The sequence below is a fragment of the Haemaphysalis longicornis genome, unplaced genomic scaffold (assembly GCF_048455015.1).
Source record: "Haemaphysalis longicornis isolate Haplotype H1 unplaced genomic scaffold, Haemaphysalis longicornis Haplotype H1 scaffold_7, whole genome shotgun sequence".
Taxonomy (NCBI): domain Eukaryota; kingdom Metazoa; phylum Arthropoda; class Arachnida; order Ixodida; family Ixodidae; genus Haemaphysalis; species Haemaphysalis longicornis.
Window position 1 is genome coordinate 76,209,781 of NW_027526422.1, and position 13,962 is coordinate 76,223,742.

Genomic DNA, 13,962 nt, shown 5'->3' on the forward strand with positions numbered 1-13,962 from the left:
CCTGACAACGGAGTTGCGAGTACCCATGAGGCTAAAGACATATCATTGGTGGACTTGGAAGATATACACGCCAATATAGTTGGCCGGAAGCGAGTAGTACAGGGCTACTGTGTCAGACTGTGTGCGGTGTTCCACACGCGTGTAACACCCGCATTCATTCTATAGAAGTTGCTGGAATACTAGGACTTTACAAAAATACCTATATCCTCTTAATTCAAGGAGTAATTTCTCCCCGCTCAAGCGCTACCACTCCGATCCACTCACATCATTCTCAGTGAAGCATTTTCCTGACTCGAGGAGTAATCGTTTCGGCTTCAAATAGTCAAGCTGAAAACATGCGCGCTGTGAGCTTGCGCGAGTTTCGATCTCGCCTGAGGAATCTCATACTTCCCGCTTCCTGGACCCACCAGTTTGTTACGTGATCCTCATAGGCGTGCGCACAGGGGGGGCAGAGGGGCGCGGCCGCCCCCCCTAATCATCTGAAGGGGGGCGCCAAATTGGCCCATATTTTGCCAATGCAACACATTAAACTAAAAATTTCTGCTCAGAAATAGTTTGTATGTGTTGCAATCGCATCGCATTGAAATAAAATTTTTATAACCATCCGTTCGGACCGCTAGGCCTTCAGTGGGAAGAGGTTGGGAGTTGCTGTAAGGGCCGACCGCAGCGGTAAGGCTTTGCCCCCCCTAATCGATAACTCTGTGCACGCCTATGGTGATCCTGTCCCCGAACGAAATCGGGCTGGAGAAATTGGCTCCGAAGCACAACAGAAGGGGAACGGCAAGACACGTCTACAGCCAGTTTGAATTACCCGCTTCGGCATCAGAGCAGATCAAGCCGAACACGACGGGAAGCTAAGCCACGCCCCTCACAAATTCGCGGGTAAACTGAACGAAACCAAAGAACCATGCATTCGCGCTTTTGCTCTAGATTTTACCCTATAATGAATATTTAATTATCACTCTATATACGCTCTTTTGAAGCCTCGCGAAAAAAACGTCAAAGTGTGTGTTGCGCACTGTGAACGCAACTGGTACACTAGCAGTTTTCCGTCGTAACTTTCCGGTTGTGGCGGGCGGTGCAACGTTAATGGTCCCTGGGCACACCCGCTGCCTGCGTTTTTGTTGACTCCACATCACTCCACAGGCCACCTAAGTTCGACGTTCAAGTGTTTACTGAAGTGTAAGTGTTTTAACACTTTTGTTTCTCGCGGGTTGTCATGCGTTGTCACGCGCGATTGTTCAATGTTGTCTCCCGTTTGATGCGCGAGTTTCGCCATCGCCAGTTGTCACGCATACGATTTTCAAGGCGTTTCAGTCTCCCACGAGTGGTTATGTGACCAGTAGTAGAACTGTTTATCAAACGATGTGGTCACACTGACAGCGTTACTGATCAACAACAACGCCATTCCGTCTTGATCTGCGATGCATACTGTTGTGTGCCGAGTTTTGTTGATGCCTGAAAGAGGATGCGCGGGTTGCTACAGTGACTGCATCAACGTCGGCATGTCCTCTTGTCGCACACTGCGATAGCATGTACTGGCCTTAGGTGAAGACCGCTCCCGACGTGTGCGGATAAGGGCGAGGGGATGTGGAGCTGAATTATTCGTAAACTCTACAAAGCCGGAAGTAAAATTAAACTCTTGTCACCCTGTGTGGACTATTCTTAGTCTTCCAAAATTGGGAATCCTTTTGCAATTTGAGGAGATTGCAGGTGCAACGATGTTCATGAAGGCGATGCCAGCGGCAGCGCGTGTTCCCGTACCAAGGCTACTAGTTAAGCCATGTCGGGCACGTATAGGCATGATACTTATGATGCATGCAGTGATAACAGCTTCTCAATGAACTTCACAAAACAGCTGTGGCACACGTACAAAACAACATCCGTAAAATTGTATCCATAAAATTATGGGTGTAGTTATAAACATTAAATCCTTCTTATTGGGATAGTGAGAAGCCACAGCCCTGTTGATCACCCGTGTTGGAAAGCATTCCAGAGGGTAGCTTTCATTTGAGAGCCATGCAGCATTTCAAGTTGAGTGCTGCGTAACAATTGGTACGTGCTTATTTGAACCATTTGGAAAGAGTAAACCGTGGATATATACGAACACCCAAACCAACATTTCTGACTTTGTTGTGGAGCTGGTAACCCCGCACATAACTGTTTTGTATGTTGTAGTCTTGCCCGCTTGTAAGGAATATGGTTTAATGGGGCTTCATGTTGTGCCATTCTGTTTTCATTACTGCTACAGCATGGGGAACAACACTTCAACAAGCGATCCTCAGCATGCCGCAAGTAAGTGCACGTTGTTAACTGCCGCTACAAACAGAAAAGAGAAATTTTGATGGGCTTGACAAGGGAACAGAACACAAACATGAAACAGATCGGTCGGTTAAGGTTGGGATGTTGCGTAGCATTCTGTGTTGCATCTTGCCAGCAGATCGGTTTGGTGTGAAACATTCCTTGTAAGTGCATGCTTGCAACGGCAACTTAACTATGCAGAGATGCAATCACAAATGCCGTAATGTGTGCAGTGTGGAAGCCCATTGCCCGCGAGGCCAGACAGGTGGCGTGTTCACAAATCCTTTGGTGTTCCGAGTATTCTTGCCTACATTTGTGTCATTTTGCCTTCTCCTTGATCGTCGCTCTGGAGGAACTTTCTAAGAAAATACGCATGGACAGTTCTTGGAAAGTGTGGGATTATTTTAGGCCACATAAAATTTGGTGTATTGCATGCGTGCCTACCTGTGTCCTTGGCCAGCCGTTTCACACTCCTTCCCCGAGTTGTGCATATGTGGGACATCAGTTCTTGCAAGTGCTCATTGAAGAGCAGCTGCTGTTCTTTGAAGAACCGTCGCCGACAAAGCTGTCAGCTCCCCTGAAGAGTGGCAATGCGGTGCTTTGATAGCAGTTGCTGGGGAAATGTGTGGGCGAAATTAGCCGTACTACACAGACGACTGTAAAAAATCCAGGGAATCCTGCGGGCGGCATTGAACCTTAAAGTGGCGTTTAACAAACAATGGTGACCAGCACTACGGGTGTCTTGGCAAAACTATTTATACAGGAAGACACCCACCTGGAAGGGTATATCAAATGGATCCCAGCGCGAGGCTTCTTGGGCTTCTGTTGGGACTTAAGAGTGATCCTCACCTACAAGACCAGTGTGGGCCGATTACAGGACGTGATGTGAAGAGTGATACGAGTGACACCCCTCCTCCAGTCTGTGTGCGGGTAGCCAACTCGTTGCTTGCACACTGCGGTGGCTAAGTGAGCATTGTATGGCTGTGCTCTGGGAAGTGGGCTCGACCTTGGCCGCAGTGGCCGTTTTTCTGATGGAGACTAAAAATGAAAACGACCTCGTGCTGAGATTTCGGCTCGTGTTAAAGGGGCCTTGAAGACAGAATGCAAGTTTGGTTCATTGAAAAGATTACCTCGTTAGAAACGTGCAGACACTTAACATAAGCTTCGCTCAAATAAGCTGTATAATTAGGAAAAAAAAAGGGAATGGCCATGCGACCCATTAGCTCATTTCCCGCAACAGAACCTATGATGTCGTACCACGCAAATTCGGCAGAACTTACAAGCTTCTCGAACGAGCTATTTGCACTTAAATTTGGGGCAAATTCTTTTTACATCAGTAAGAACGGTGGGAAAAAACAGTGGAAGTTACGAAAGCACACGTAAACATGGAAGTACGTACTGATGCGTACTGCTGTTGGTACTGCGCTCACTATGCTTCGTTTAGATGCACAGCGGTGCAGGGCTCTGGGGTTGTCTCAGACGACACTGGCCGATTGACGCAAGCGACGGTGTCTTACGTGACCATATTTGTCGAGCGAGCACCATGTTTTACGAAACGGCCATTTTCTCCGTGAACACAAACAATTCCAGGTTTAAATGCGGTCACAAACAAACCAAACACAGAAAACGGCTTGCTGCGGTGTGGTGGCACCATCTAGGTTGACTAACAGTAAGCAAGTCTCCACTCCACACCAAGTTTATGATGTCATTTCAAACGTCGTTCAACCACACGCTTTGGCGCGAGAATCGAAATTTTAGTTTAAATTGATCAATTTCGCAGTGAATGAAGCATCATTTGCTTCCGGACAAGTGGTGAAACTAATTGGGAGCCTTTTCCTATGGCATCATGCCCTGTAGCCTCGTTGTAGCTCTGGCATGTAAAACGCCCAAAATATGATTTTTTTTTCTTAACTCGCTGCCTGTGGCGTGTCTGATTTTCAGGGATACCAGCCTGCCTGGGTCAGCGAGTGGTTAGGGGTTCTCAGTGGAAGTGGGGCAACCAGGATGGTGGCTGTGGCCATGTGGGCACGGTGGTTGCCGTTGGCCAGCCACCCATCGGGGACGATGCCACGAGCCTCTGCGTCTGGGTCGTCTGGGACTCGGGGGTCGTGGGTCACTACCAGGCCAGTCGGAAAGGACCCTGCGACCTGCGGCTCTTTGACGGCGGCCCCACGGGCAAGTGCTCTAGCTCCTGCCCCCTTGGGAGTGCTCATGTACGGGAGTCATTACCCTCGCACAGTTTTCCGTGTCCTGGACAAAGGTTTGCGAGGGTCGGGCGAGTCACGCCTACACTTCCTGAGGGTGACTAATGCAAACACAAGACTAACGGAGTGAAAGAATCAAGTGCCAGTCACTGAACTCGAAGGTTTAGTTCCCTAACGCTGGTCATACCTGTCTGCTCTCTGCTCCAACCTTTACGTTTTCTTTTGTGCCCATTTTCCCTTTCCCATGTGCAGGATGGCAAACTAGGCTGTAGGCTGCCTTCCCTTTACCGGCCTCCTTCCTTCCTTCCTTCTTCCCTCTTTGACTGCACTGTTGGAAAGCATTGACTGCGTCCTCTGTAGATGCAGAAAAGTTCCTGGAAGATTGCAGCCAATTTCGACAAATGTGACAGCATAGCTAAAGACTCATGCCGGAAGCTTTCCATCTTTCAGGTCGTTATGCGAATCTGTAACACTTCTAACGAAAGCAGGATTGACCTTAGCGATAACCAGGATGCTCGATACCCCCCCCCCCCCCCCCCCATCCTAGTAGAGTGTGGGGTGCCTGCTGTGATGGTTTGCCTAATCCATGCACTCGATGAAGCTGTGGATCTGTGACTGTTTCTCAATGGCAGCTGACATTGTGGGTGGTTTGGCTCTCCCTGGGGATCTGTGGGGGAGTTGTGGTCTTGTACGAGCGAATTGCCCTGGGGGAGAGAGGAAACTTGCCGATGCACTGCGGACACATGTCACGATGCTTGCAAGCTTGTGCACATTGACCAGCAGACGGCACAGCGGCTGCTGTTCAGTTACCTTGGAAATATTTTCTAGCAACTTTGGTGAGCACATTGTGGGAGCAAAAACGCAGACCACAAATTTGAGATTCTGCATCAAGAGTAGTCCTGTGTGCTTTACTTCTCGTATTTTTTTAATTGTTGTTGTTGCAGTTATAGCAAATTGTGCCTCCTTCTTTCACGTCTCATGCTTTCAACTTCGTTTGCATGTGAGCGGCGCGGGTGATAACGTTTCCATTTTTGTGTATGGTGTGATACTAGAGCTGGTTTGATTTAAAAATTGTATGCCCACTCGCCGCGGTGGGTCAGTGGCTAAGGCGTTGTGCTGCTGAGCACAAAGACGCTGGTTTGATTCCCGGCCGTGGTGGCCGCTTTTCTGATGGAGGTAAAAAGCAAAAACTCCCGTATGTTCAAGATTTCAGTGCACGTTGAAGATCTCCAGATGGTCAAAATTAATCCAGAGCCCTCCACTACGGCGCGTGTCATCGCCCGTGTAGCATTGGCGCGTCAAACCCCATAGTAAAGATCGTTTCCCCGAAGTCCGGTGTCGATCAGGAACCCAATCGCCCGGGCTCCGGTTGATTTGGCAGGAGGCTGGCAGGGCGATGGTGTTGAAGTTCTTGGAGACGGCGGTCGAATTGACGAACTCGAGGCGTCGAGGTTTATTGAATGAAACGAAAGTTTATATACAGCTATTTACAGTAGGAAAACTGGGTACATGAGTAATGAAAAGAAAACCTCCGAACTTCAGCTAGACGGTAGCTCCTAGTGCCTACAAATCACTTGAGCTCCTCAACTATGTCTAACTCTCCTATTCTCGGAGCATACACAAACCGCTCGAGAAATGACGGCCGAGACTCTGTCTCGCCGCAAGATCCGTCTAGTTGCCCGGTGCGGCGCTGCACCCTAAACCTCCGACGCGATCTCAACCTCGACTAGGGGGCTCACAAATCCCAACCTAGCTTTAACGGTCGAGTCTCCTTGTCCCGCCGGGAACTGCCAGCTCAGCGCTCAGACAAGAACGATTTCCAACAGCCAAGTTCGGCCTTATAAAACCTCGAGATCACCCTCTCTCGGGAACGCCCCTGTAGCGTTTGTACACGCACAAGGGAGTGCCCAAATTCACGTAGACAGCTGTCACTCAGCACGCCACGGAATATTCATTGAGGTGCCGCCACCTTCGGTCAACGGCACGCCTGCAGACGAGCAGGTTCGCGCGACCCCGCGGGGTGAAAGCGAAAGACGGCAACTGTGCGTCATGCTGACCAGGGCACGACAACAATGGAGACATGCCGGTAATCCCACCACCTCCGCGCGTCGAGCGGACGTTCCTGGAATCCGGTGGCGCTGTTTGCTTTCTCAATGGGGGATTATTCTTGAGGTATGCGGTGGGCCAGACGATCCGTCTCCCGTGCGCGCCGTGACGAATTAGCGACGGCAGCAGCGCAGTGTTGGCAGTGCTACGTTGCCAGGCAGAGTGGCGGGTTCTCACGCGCAGCTCGGGCGCCTGGCCGCTAATCTCATAAGTGGACCTTACACCCCACAATCAATCAATCAGTTACAGGCCCAGTTCTGATACACAGACTTCCTTTTCTGTTGTTAAGATGGCAGTGGAAGCACTCAACACCACCTTACAGTGTCTCCTAGGGGGCCAATGGGGTATAACACTGCACCTGTAGAAACCGTACAGTGTCTCCCGCACTGTTTAAATGTTTGGTTTTCATGGATTGTAGCCTCGTACATTTCTTTGTTTTTTTTTTCTTTTCACCTTCCTCCTCCTCCTCTGTGGGGGCTTTTATTCTCCCCCCCTCCCCATGCTCGCAAACCTAGACTATTTTAGGGAAGCAGAAACCTGGCATCCTCCAGTGATTCAAAAAGCAAACTGTCGTCGTGTTGCCATGGCGAAGTTGAGCAGCCTGGATGTATTGTGTACATGTCTCTGTACACTCCGTACACGTCTCTAGGTCTCCATTGGCACACTCTTCGTGACGTATCCAGTAGGCAGCGTGCATTTGCCTTTTTGTGGCATCATGTGTGAGCTCGGTTACTCCCAGTAGTGAACGCATGCATGCCAGTGGTGGGCAAAGGAAGAAAAGGCATATGTTGACCGGCCAACTAAACTGGCGCAGGAGTGACGTTCCCTGGAACCATTTGCGACGCCTGCAATGGGAGCGACATGGTCGGCACGCTGTGGCAGTGCCACGTCTGTGCCGACTGCCACCTCTGCCACGGCTGCTACATGGCCGGATGCCACAGCACAGAGCACGCCTTCCTGCGCTTCGATGCTCCCGGCACTGAAGGGTGAGCGTTGTGACCACGAGTGATGGCTTCGCGATTGAATGTCGTTGGTTCCGTGTAGAATTGCGGCACAACGGCCTCCTTCATGCACATGGCTGTATGTGTCAGCATTGCTGATGTGCAGTGCTCGTGCCAATAAGATGACGTGCACGCTTTGTTCCTTCCCTGCCTAAATGTGCGGGAGTGCCTCGTAGACAGTTCTGCGCAGTAGTAGGGCCATTGTGACTGCAGACATGGTGGTCTCCTTGCTTGCAAGGATGTGCTTGCTGTTGGGTCGGATTGGCTGTCGTAACGGGACATTTGCTCAGGTTGCTTGGGCACCCACTGGGTTTTACATGTTAAACACAGCCGTACACACAAATGTGGGTTTTGCGAGTCAATTTGACTCATAATCTAGCAGATTAGTTCTCGCAAGCCGGTGGGGTGGGAGGGAAGGCAAGTACCAAACGGGTATTCGGAAGAAACTTGACTGTTCAAGGTTTCGGGTTGCTTGTGGAGTCAAGTGTCACAGATTAGATTTCCAGTGGAACTGATCGCAGGGTGATTATCCAATCCAAACTTGAAACTCGAATGTTAGCATGTCCCTACCGTTGGCACAAACACACCTGAAAGTGCAAAGACGTTAGTGCATACCAGACAAGATGTCAGGGACGTTTCGTTTCCATCAGCCATCCGATTACCCTTATTATTAGGCACCGTAACAAGGAGTTGTACTGTACGAACGCATGGAAGTCTATTGCTGCATGAGCCTTTTTCCACGTCATAATATCTGACATTGGAGTAACGCCTGCTTTTTTAATTGCCCCCGTCATAAGTTATAGCGGCTACACCCAATAATCGTGTGTGTTTGCTCGCGAACTTCCCCTCATTTAAAAAGAAGCAAGTGCATTGCACTTGATAGAAATACAATTCACAGTTCCTTCTTCCCTGAATGCAGATGGTAACAGACATGAGCTTTTTTCTTTTCGAGATATTTTCATCAGTGTCACCAGCAGCTTAAGGCTTTTAGTCAACATTGTGTACTCTTTAGTGTTCTGTGCACTGCATTTAAAGAGTTGTGCCAGTAGAAAATGTCCTTGTACACTGGTCTCATTTCCTTAGTGGGCGTAGCAGATAATTGTGGAATGGAAAACAACTGCAGGGTGTCTTTTTTTTTATTCCCTGTTGAGAGAACTCCAAGACAAAGATCATTGCCACTCTGAAGTTGGTGGCAGTGTAGAGTCACCTTTGCTCATCTTAGTTTTTTATTGGTTTCCTTAGTGCACAGTCCTGATGTTATTGCAAGAATAAATTCTAAAAGCAGCCCTCAGAACGGAGAAATGTTTCATAATGAAAGAGTCATCACTGCTGCGAACAAACCCGGTGGGTTTGGCAACACAGTCTTCTCCTTTTCAGTTTTTCTTCCACGTGGCTTTTCTGGGCTAATGCCCCTGCCAGCCAGGCAGCAGTTAGCCTGCTCACAGCCTTGACTCCAGTGAAAATGTAGTACCGGCAGTTGAACGTAGAGGTTATAAGCTATCACCTCTCTGAGAGCGGACTCACCAGTATTCGAGTTGCGTGGCGAAAAAAAATCCCCGTCCGCCATGAGTTCTCGCCTCGTAAAACCACCCTGCGTGCAGTGAGTACTAATAGTACTGGTAGTAATGGTCAGCCTTCCATACATCTTGAAACCAAAACACCTATAGGTGTGATCAATGTGGTCCTAACAAACTTTCAAATCCTTTGCTCTTCAAGTGTTCAGGTACCTCCCAGGCAAGGATCCAACAGGGTTGAAGTTCACGGCATCTTCGTGGGAGCCAAGGTTGTCCGTCGCACCTGCTGGAAACGGAGCCGTGAGGACGGTAGGATTGGCGTCTTTATCTAGTTCGTGTCACAAATGACCCTACATGTACGCCCTGAAACTGCTAAACAGAGATCCTGCGATAGCCAAAGAGAGGCATTGACAAGGCGCTTTAGTTACTTAGTTACAAAGAAAAAAAAAACCGAGAGTTTAAAAGACCTTATGTCGTTTGGGAGTGGAACTGAAATGCTGGTCACCCGCGACAGTGGCAAAGGTGTCGTGTTGCCAAGCCCAAGGACGCCAATTCTATTCCCGGCCGTGGCAGCCGTTTTTCTGATGCTGTTGAAAAATGAAAACGGCCGTGTGGCGAGATTTTGGCGCCCACTAAATATCCTCAAGTGGTGAAAATTAATCCAGAGCCTCCCACTATACCGCGTTTCGTTGCCGAGGTGTATCTTCGGCGCATTAAACCCCCAGAATTTGAATTTTTGTTTGGTTGAAATGCCAGTTTTGCAATGGTGCGGCTGTTCTCTTAGAAAGGGAGGCTGCTAGAGACCTACTTACTCGGTGTTTGTTAACAAAGGTAGGGTAGGCATTCGCCTCTCGAATACCTACAGCCATTAAGGCGTTACAGTTAAAGCTGTCGTCTGCTGTCGCCAAGAGCACGCTTTCCTTTATGTTGTTGTGTATTTTTTTTGTTTAGTTGCACTTTATTTTTGTTGCGGGTCTTGTGTTTTGTATCATAGTTTGTACAAGTTTCCTGCCTACCATTTTCGCGAGACCATGTTCTAAGGTGGTATTTATACTCACACCCCAGTTATATGGCTCATTTTCGCATGGTCATGAGAAAGTTGTATGATCGGGGTTCCACTGTGTTTAGTCCTGCTGTGTTTCCTGGTAGCAGAACTTGCACAGTTTGGAGACACCTGATGATAGTGCAAGCGCTCGTAATTGAACGAAAAAAAAAAAAAAAACACTGACGCAGAGTGTCAAAGGGTTGGAACACGAGCACATTTGAAGGGGCCGTGAAGAGGGTATAGAACATTGTTTACTTTGAAAGAACTAGCCTTTCGTAACTCAGTCAGCACCATTCCAGCCACGAAAAACATTTGCTTAAAGGGGGGACACTGGTCTGAAGGACATTTTTGTTACTTTTAAACCTATGTGTGTGAAATTTACACTGAGTGTATTTTAACGTCTTGAGCACAAATATGCAGTCAGTTTTTGTCTATGTGGTGTAAGTTCAGAGTTGCGCAACGTGTTGTGCCTTTCGTTTTGGAAAGAGTTTCATTTTCAACCCACGAAGTACTCGAATACTTTTTATCCTTTTGTGCTCTAGAAGGACCAGGGAGTGCAACTATACCGCAAGAGTAATTTTAGCATTGTTTCTGTAATTGCTGTAAACTTATTAAATGTCAGGTCATCAATATGTCAGGTCATCAATTACTAATGTTCTCATAAAACGAACTGCGCGAAAAATTGTCCTAGCAAAAATAAATTCTACCTTTTTGTGGTTTTATTGCACTGTTCAGTTCATAAGCTTTCGAATGCAGCAAAAATAATGCGAATCTGATCAGTACAACCTAAGGTATTGTACCCGACAGGGGTTCTCATGGGAAAAGAAATAGGTCCTGATAAAACAAGGCACGAAGTTTGGAAACATAGGTGAATATAGTCATTGAGGCAACTTCAAAGGGTGACAGCTTTGTACGTACTTAGGGTACAGCTATAATATTTTGCACGCACATTCTTTGAAACCTGTAGACTACAAATAAAATTAATACAGAAAATTAATCTTTTGGCAGATTCCCACTCCTTAAAGGGTCCATGACGAGAAAATACAACTTTGTTTAACTTTAAAGAGACATTCTTTGAAACCTGTAGACTACAAATAAAATTAATACAGAAAATTAATCTTTTGGCAGATTCCCACTCCTTAAAGGGTCCATGACGAGAAAATACAACTTTGTTTAACTTTAAAGAGTTAGGCTTCAGTACCTCACTCAGCTCCATTCTGGCCACGAAAGACGTTTTTAACCGATAAAAACGCAAGAAATAATTAACTTTCAAATTTTGCGCCACAGTGACGTGTTATTGGCGCGAGTGACGTCATATGGGCCAGCACTAAAAACATAATTTTCAGTGGGTTAGGTGCACGTTAGCATTCGAGTGACTTGATCAAACGGAACTACAATCGTCCAGTCATGTGTCCTGGCGATTGATTAGTTCGGCCGCCGTCAATCGCCCAAACAAGATTCTGTGACGTCATAGAAAAGTTGCTGGAAACGGGCTAGCAAGTCGCCACAGCTCCACACGTTTTCTTTAATATCTCCGTTATTTTTTGGAAGTTCGCGATGAAATCGGTATCATTTTTATCAAGACAAAGCAGCCTTTCTAATGAACCAAACTTGTATTTTGTCTTCATGGCTCCTTTAAGACCAGTGTCCCCCCCTTGATCGAAAAAACAGAAGAAATATTGAAACACTTTCAAATTTCATGTTTCAGTGACGTAATATGGGCAGGAGTGATGCCATATGAGCCTGCACTAAAAGCATAGTTTTCGGTGCGTTAGCTGCTCGTTTGCATTCAAGTGATGCGATCAAACACAACTAGACGCCCCACTGCAGTCGCCCAGTCCTGTTTCTTGGCGGGGGCTTAGGCCAGCGTCCACCAATCGCAAAAAAACAAGATTTTGTGACATCACGGAGAAATTTCCTGAAAGTGGCTGCTGAGGCGCCGCTGCTTCATGTTGTTACGAGACACCTTACATCATGTGCAAGAGGATGCCTCGTGTGCTGGGCCACGCTGCAATCATCATTGTCAAGGGAGGAAAAGGACGAGGACACTGCGTCGGTTGCCCGCGAGCCATTTCGTTTTCTGGCTTGTTAAATGCTCTTTTGCACCAGGCATTCCCTGTATATACCTGTGAATATGTACTGTAAATACTAGTATACCATGTAAATACTGCCTACCTCACATCATTATGTTCTCTTTGGTATCTCAGTTACTCCTTTGAAGTTGTGGATAAAATTGGTATCATTGTTACCGGGAGAAAGCAGTCTTTCTAATGAACCAAACGTCTACTTCGGCTTTACGGCCCCTTTAACTGAACAGCCCCCAGTGGGCACAAACTGTAGTGCGTGCAGAGTGCGTTTGTAACGGGTGCACCCTTTTACGCGGGCAGGACTGGTCGCAGAGGTCGGCGGCACCGTGGTGGGTCTGGGCGACTGGGGCGACGGCTCGGTGCGCAGCGAAGTCCGTGTGCAGTGGCCGGACTCCATCGCCAACAGCTACTGCCTGGGCCACGCCGGTGACGTGGACGTCCGGTACAGCGAGTCCGCCTCCGGTGGCCACTTCTACGCAGACCACATGCCGCTCATAGGTGAGACCATTGGGACCCGGGAAGTCGACCTAGTTATCTCCGCACTCCGGTCTTTTGCTCACCAACCTGCACACTGTTTGGAGGCAGAAAGCAAATGCGCCAATCTGTCGAGATTTTGGCGCATGTCAAAGATATCCCCAGATCGTCGAAATAAATCTGGCGCCCTCCACTACGGCACGTATCATAGTCCTGGGGTAGCTTTGGCTTGTTTGTTGCACTTCATAATCTGAACGCTGTTGTTTGGAGAATTTTGTGAAATTATCTCTGGATATTTGCGCATCGAATTCGTTGCGGTTTGCGTGTTTCACTTTGCACTGCAAAGTATTTTTATTTATCGCAGCTATCTGGGAGATCTGTTTCTTTTAACAGCAGAGCTGTTTAGCAGATCGTAATTTTTCGTGTCCGCAGTTAAAAATACAAAAAAAATGGTTTGAGCGTGTGTAAGTGGGCGTGGGACTCGCGGCGACCGCCCGGCAGTTAACAAAACCAAGAAAACGCCTAACGCTCATGTGTGCAGGCCTCATGATGACCGCCCGGCATCCCCAGCGCATGTTTGTCAAGGCAAGCATACCCGTTTAGGAAGATTGACTGAAATTGCCCCCCCCCCCCCCAAAAAAAAAACTGCATCATTTGCCGTAATCGTGGGAACACTTCCTCAGAGCGAGAAAGACATGTCGTAGTATACAGCCCTTCATGGTGATGTCCAATGATGAAGTTCACACTTGTAGCAATAATGATGGATTAAGGGTCGTTGCTGCAGCGTAGAAGAAGCAAATTGGCTGCAATTATGTACGTTCGTGATGGTCGTGAAGGTTCTTACAGTTTCACTAACTTCAAGTCTGACGTGTTAGTGTGAACATGCGTGAACATGCGGCGATGCTGAAGACGGGAACAGGAAGCAATCTGGCTCTTCACTGTAAGACTGACTGCAAGCCAAGGGGCTGCGAACCAGCGTTCGACAAGACCCGAGTGCTGCATTCATATCGCAAAAAAGAAGAACGGGAAGTGTTCGAGGCCTACGTCATAAAAAAGATCGGGGACCAATGTGTCAGCAAGCCTTCAGTTGACCTTCTTTCGAGCGAGGTGGATTATCTGGATGATTAGTTGGGCGAGTGCGGCAGCTGTAATCGTTTTCACACGTGGTGCAACTAGTGTCACATGGTGTTTTTCGTGCCTTTATAATGGCTTTCGGAACGAATAAAGCTC

The 13,962-nt window shown here is 47.9% G+C and overlaps 1 protein-coding gene across 1 annotated transcript in view; it reads left to right on the plus strand.

Annotated features, from left to right (window-relative positions):
* The first annotated feature begins 626 nt into the window (after positions 1 to 626).
* Positions 627 to 13,962, plus strand: part of LOC144145989 (E3 ubiquitin-protein ligase MIB2-like) — a 60,159-nt gene continuing 46,823 nt past the window's right edge. The window contains exons 1-6 of the mRNA XM_077677879.1: positions 627 to 1,182; positions 2,252 to 2,295; positions 4,243 to 4,476; positions 7,426 to 7,597; positions 9,329 to 9,435; positions 12,559 to 12,756. Coding sequence (XP_077534005.1) covers positions 2,253 to 2,295; positions 4,243 to 4,476; positions 7,426 to 7,597; positions 9,329 to 9,435; positions 12,559 to 12,756 — 754 coding nt within the window. The 5' untranslated portion in view covers positions 627 to 1,182; position 2,252. The remainder of the gene's footprint in view (positions 1,183 to 2,251; positions 2,296 to 4,242; positions 4,477 to 7,425; positions 7,598 to 9,328; positions 9,436 to 12,558; positions 12,757 to 13,962) is intronic.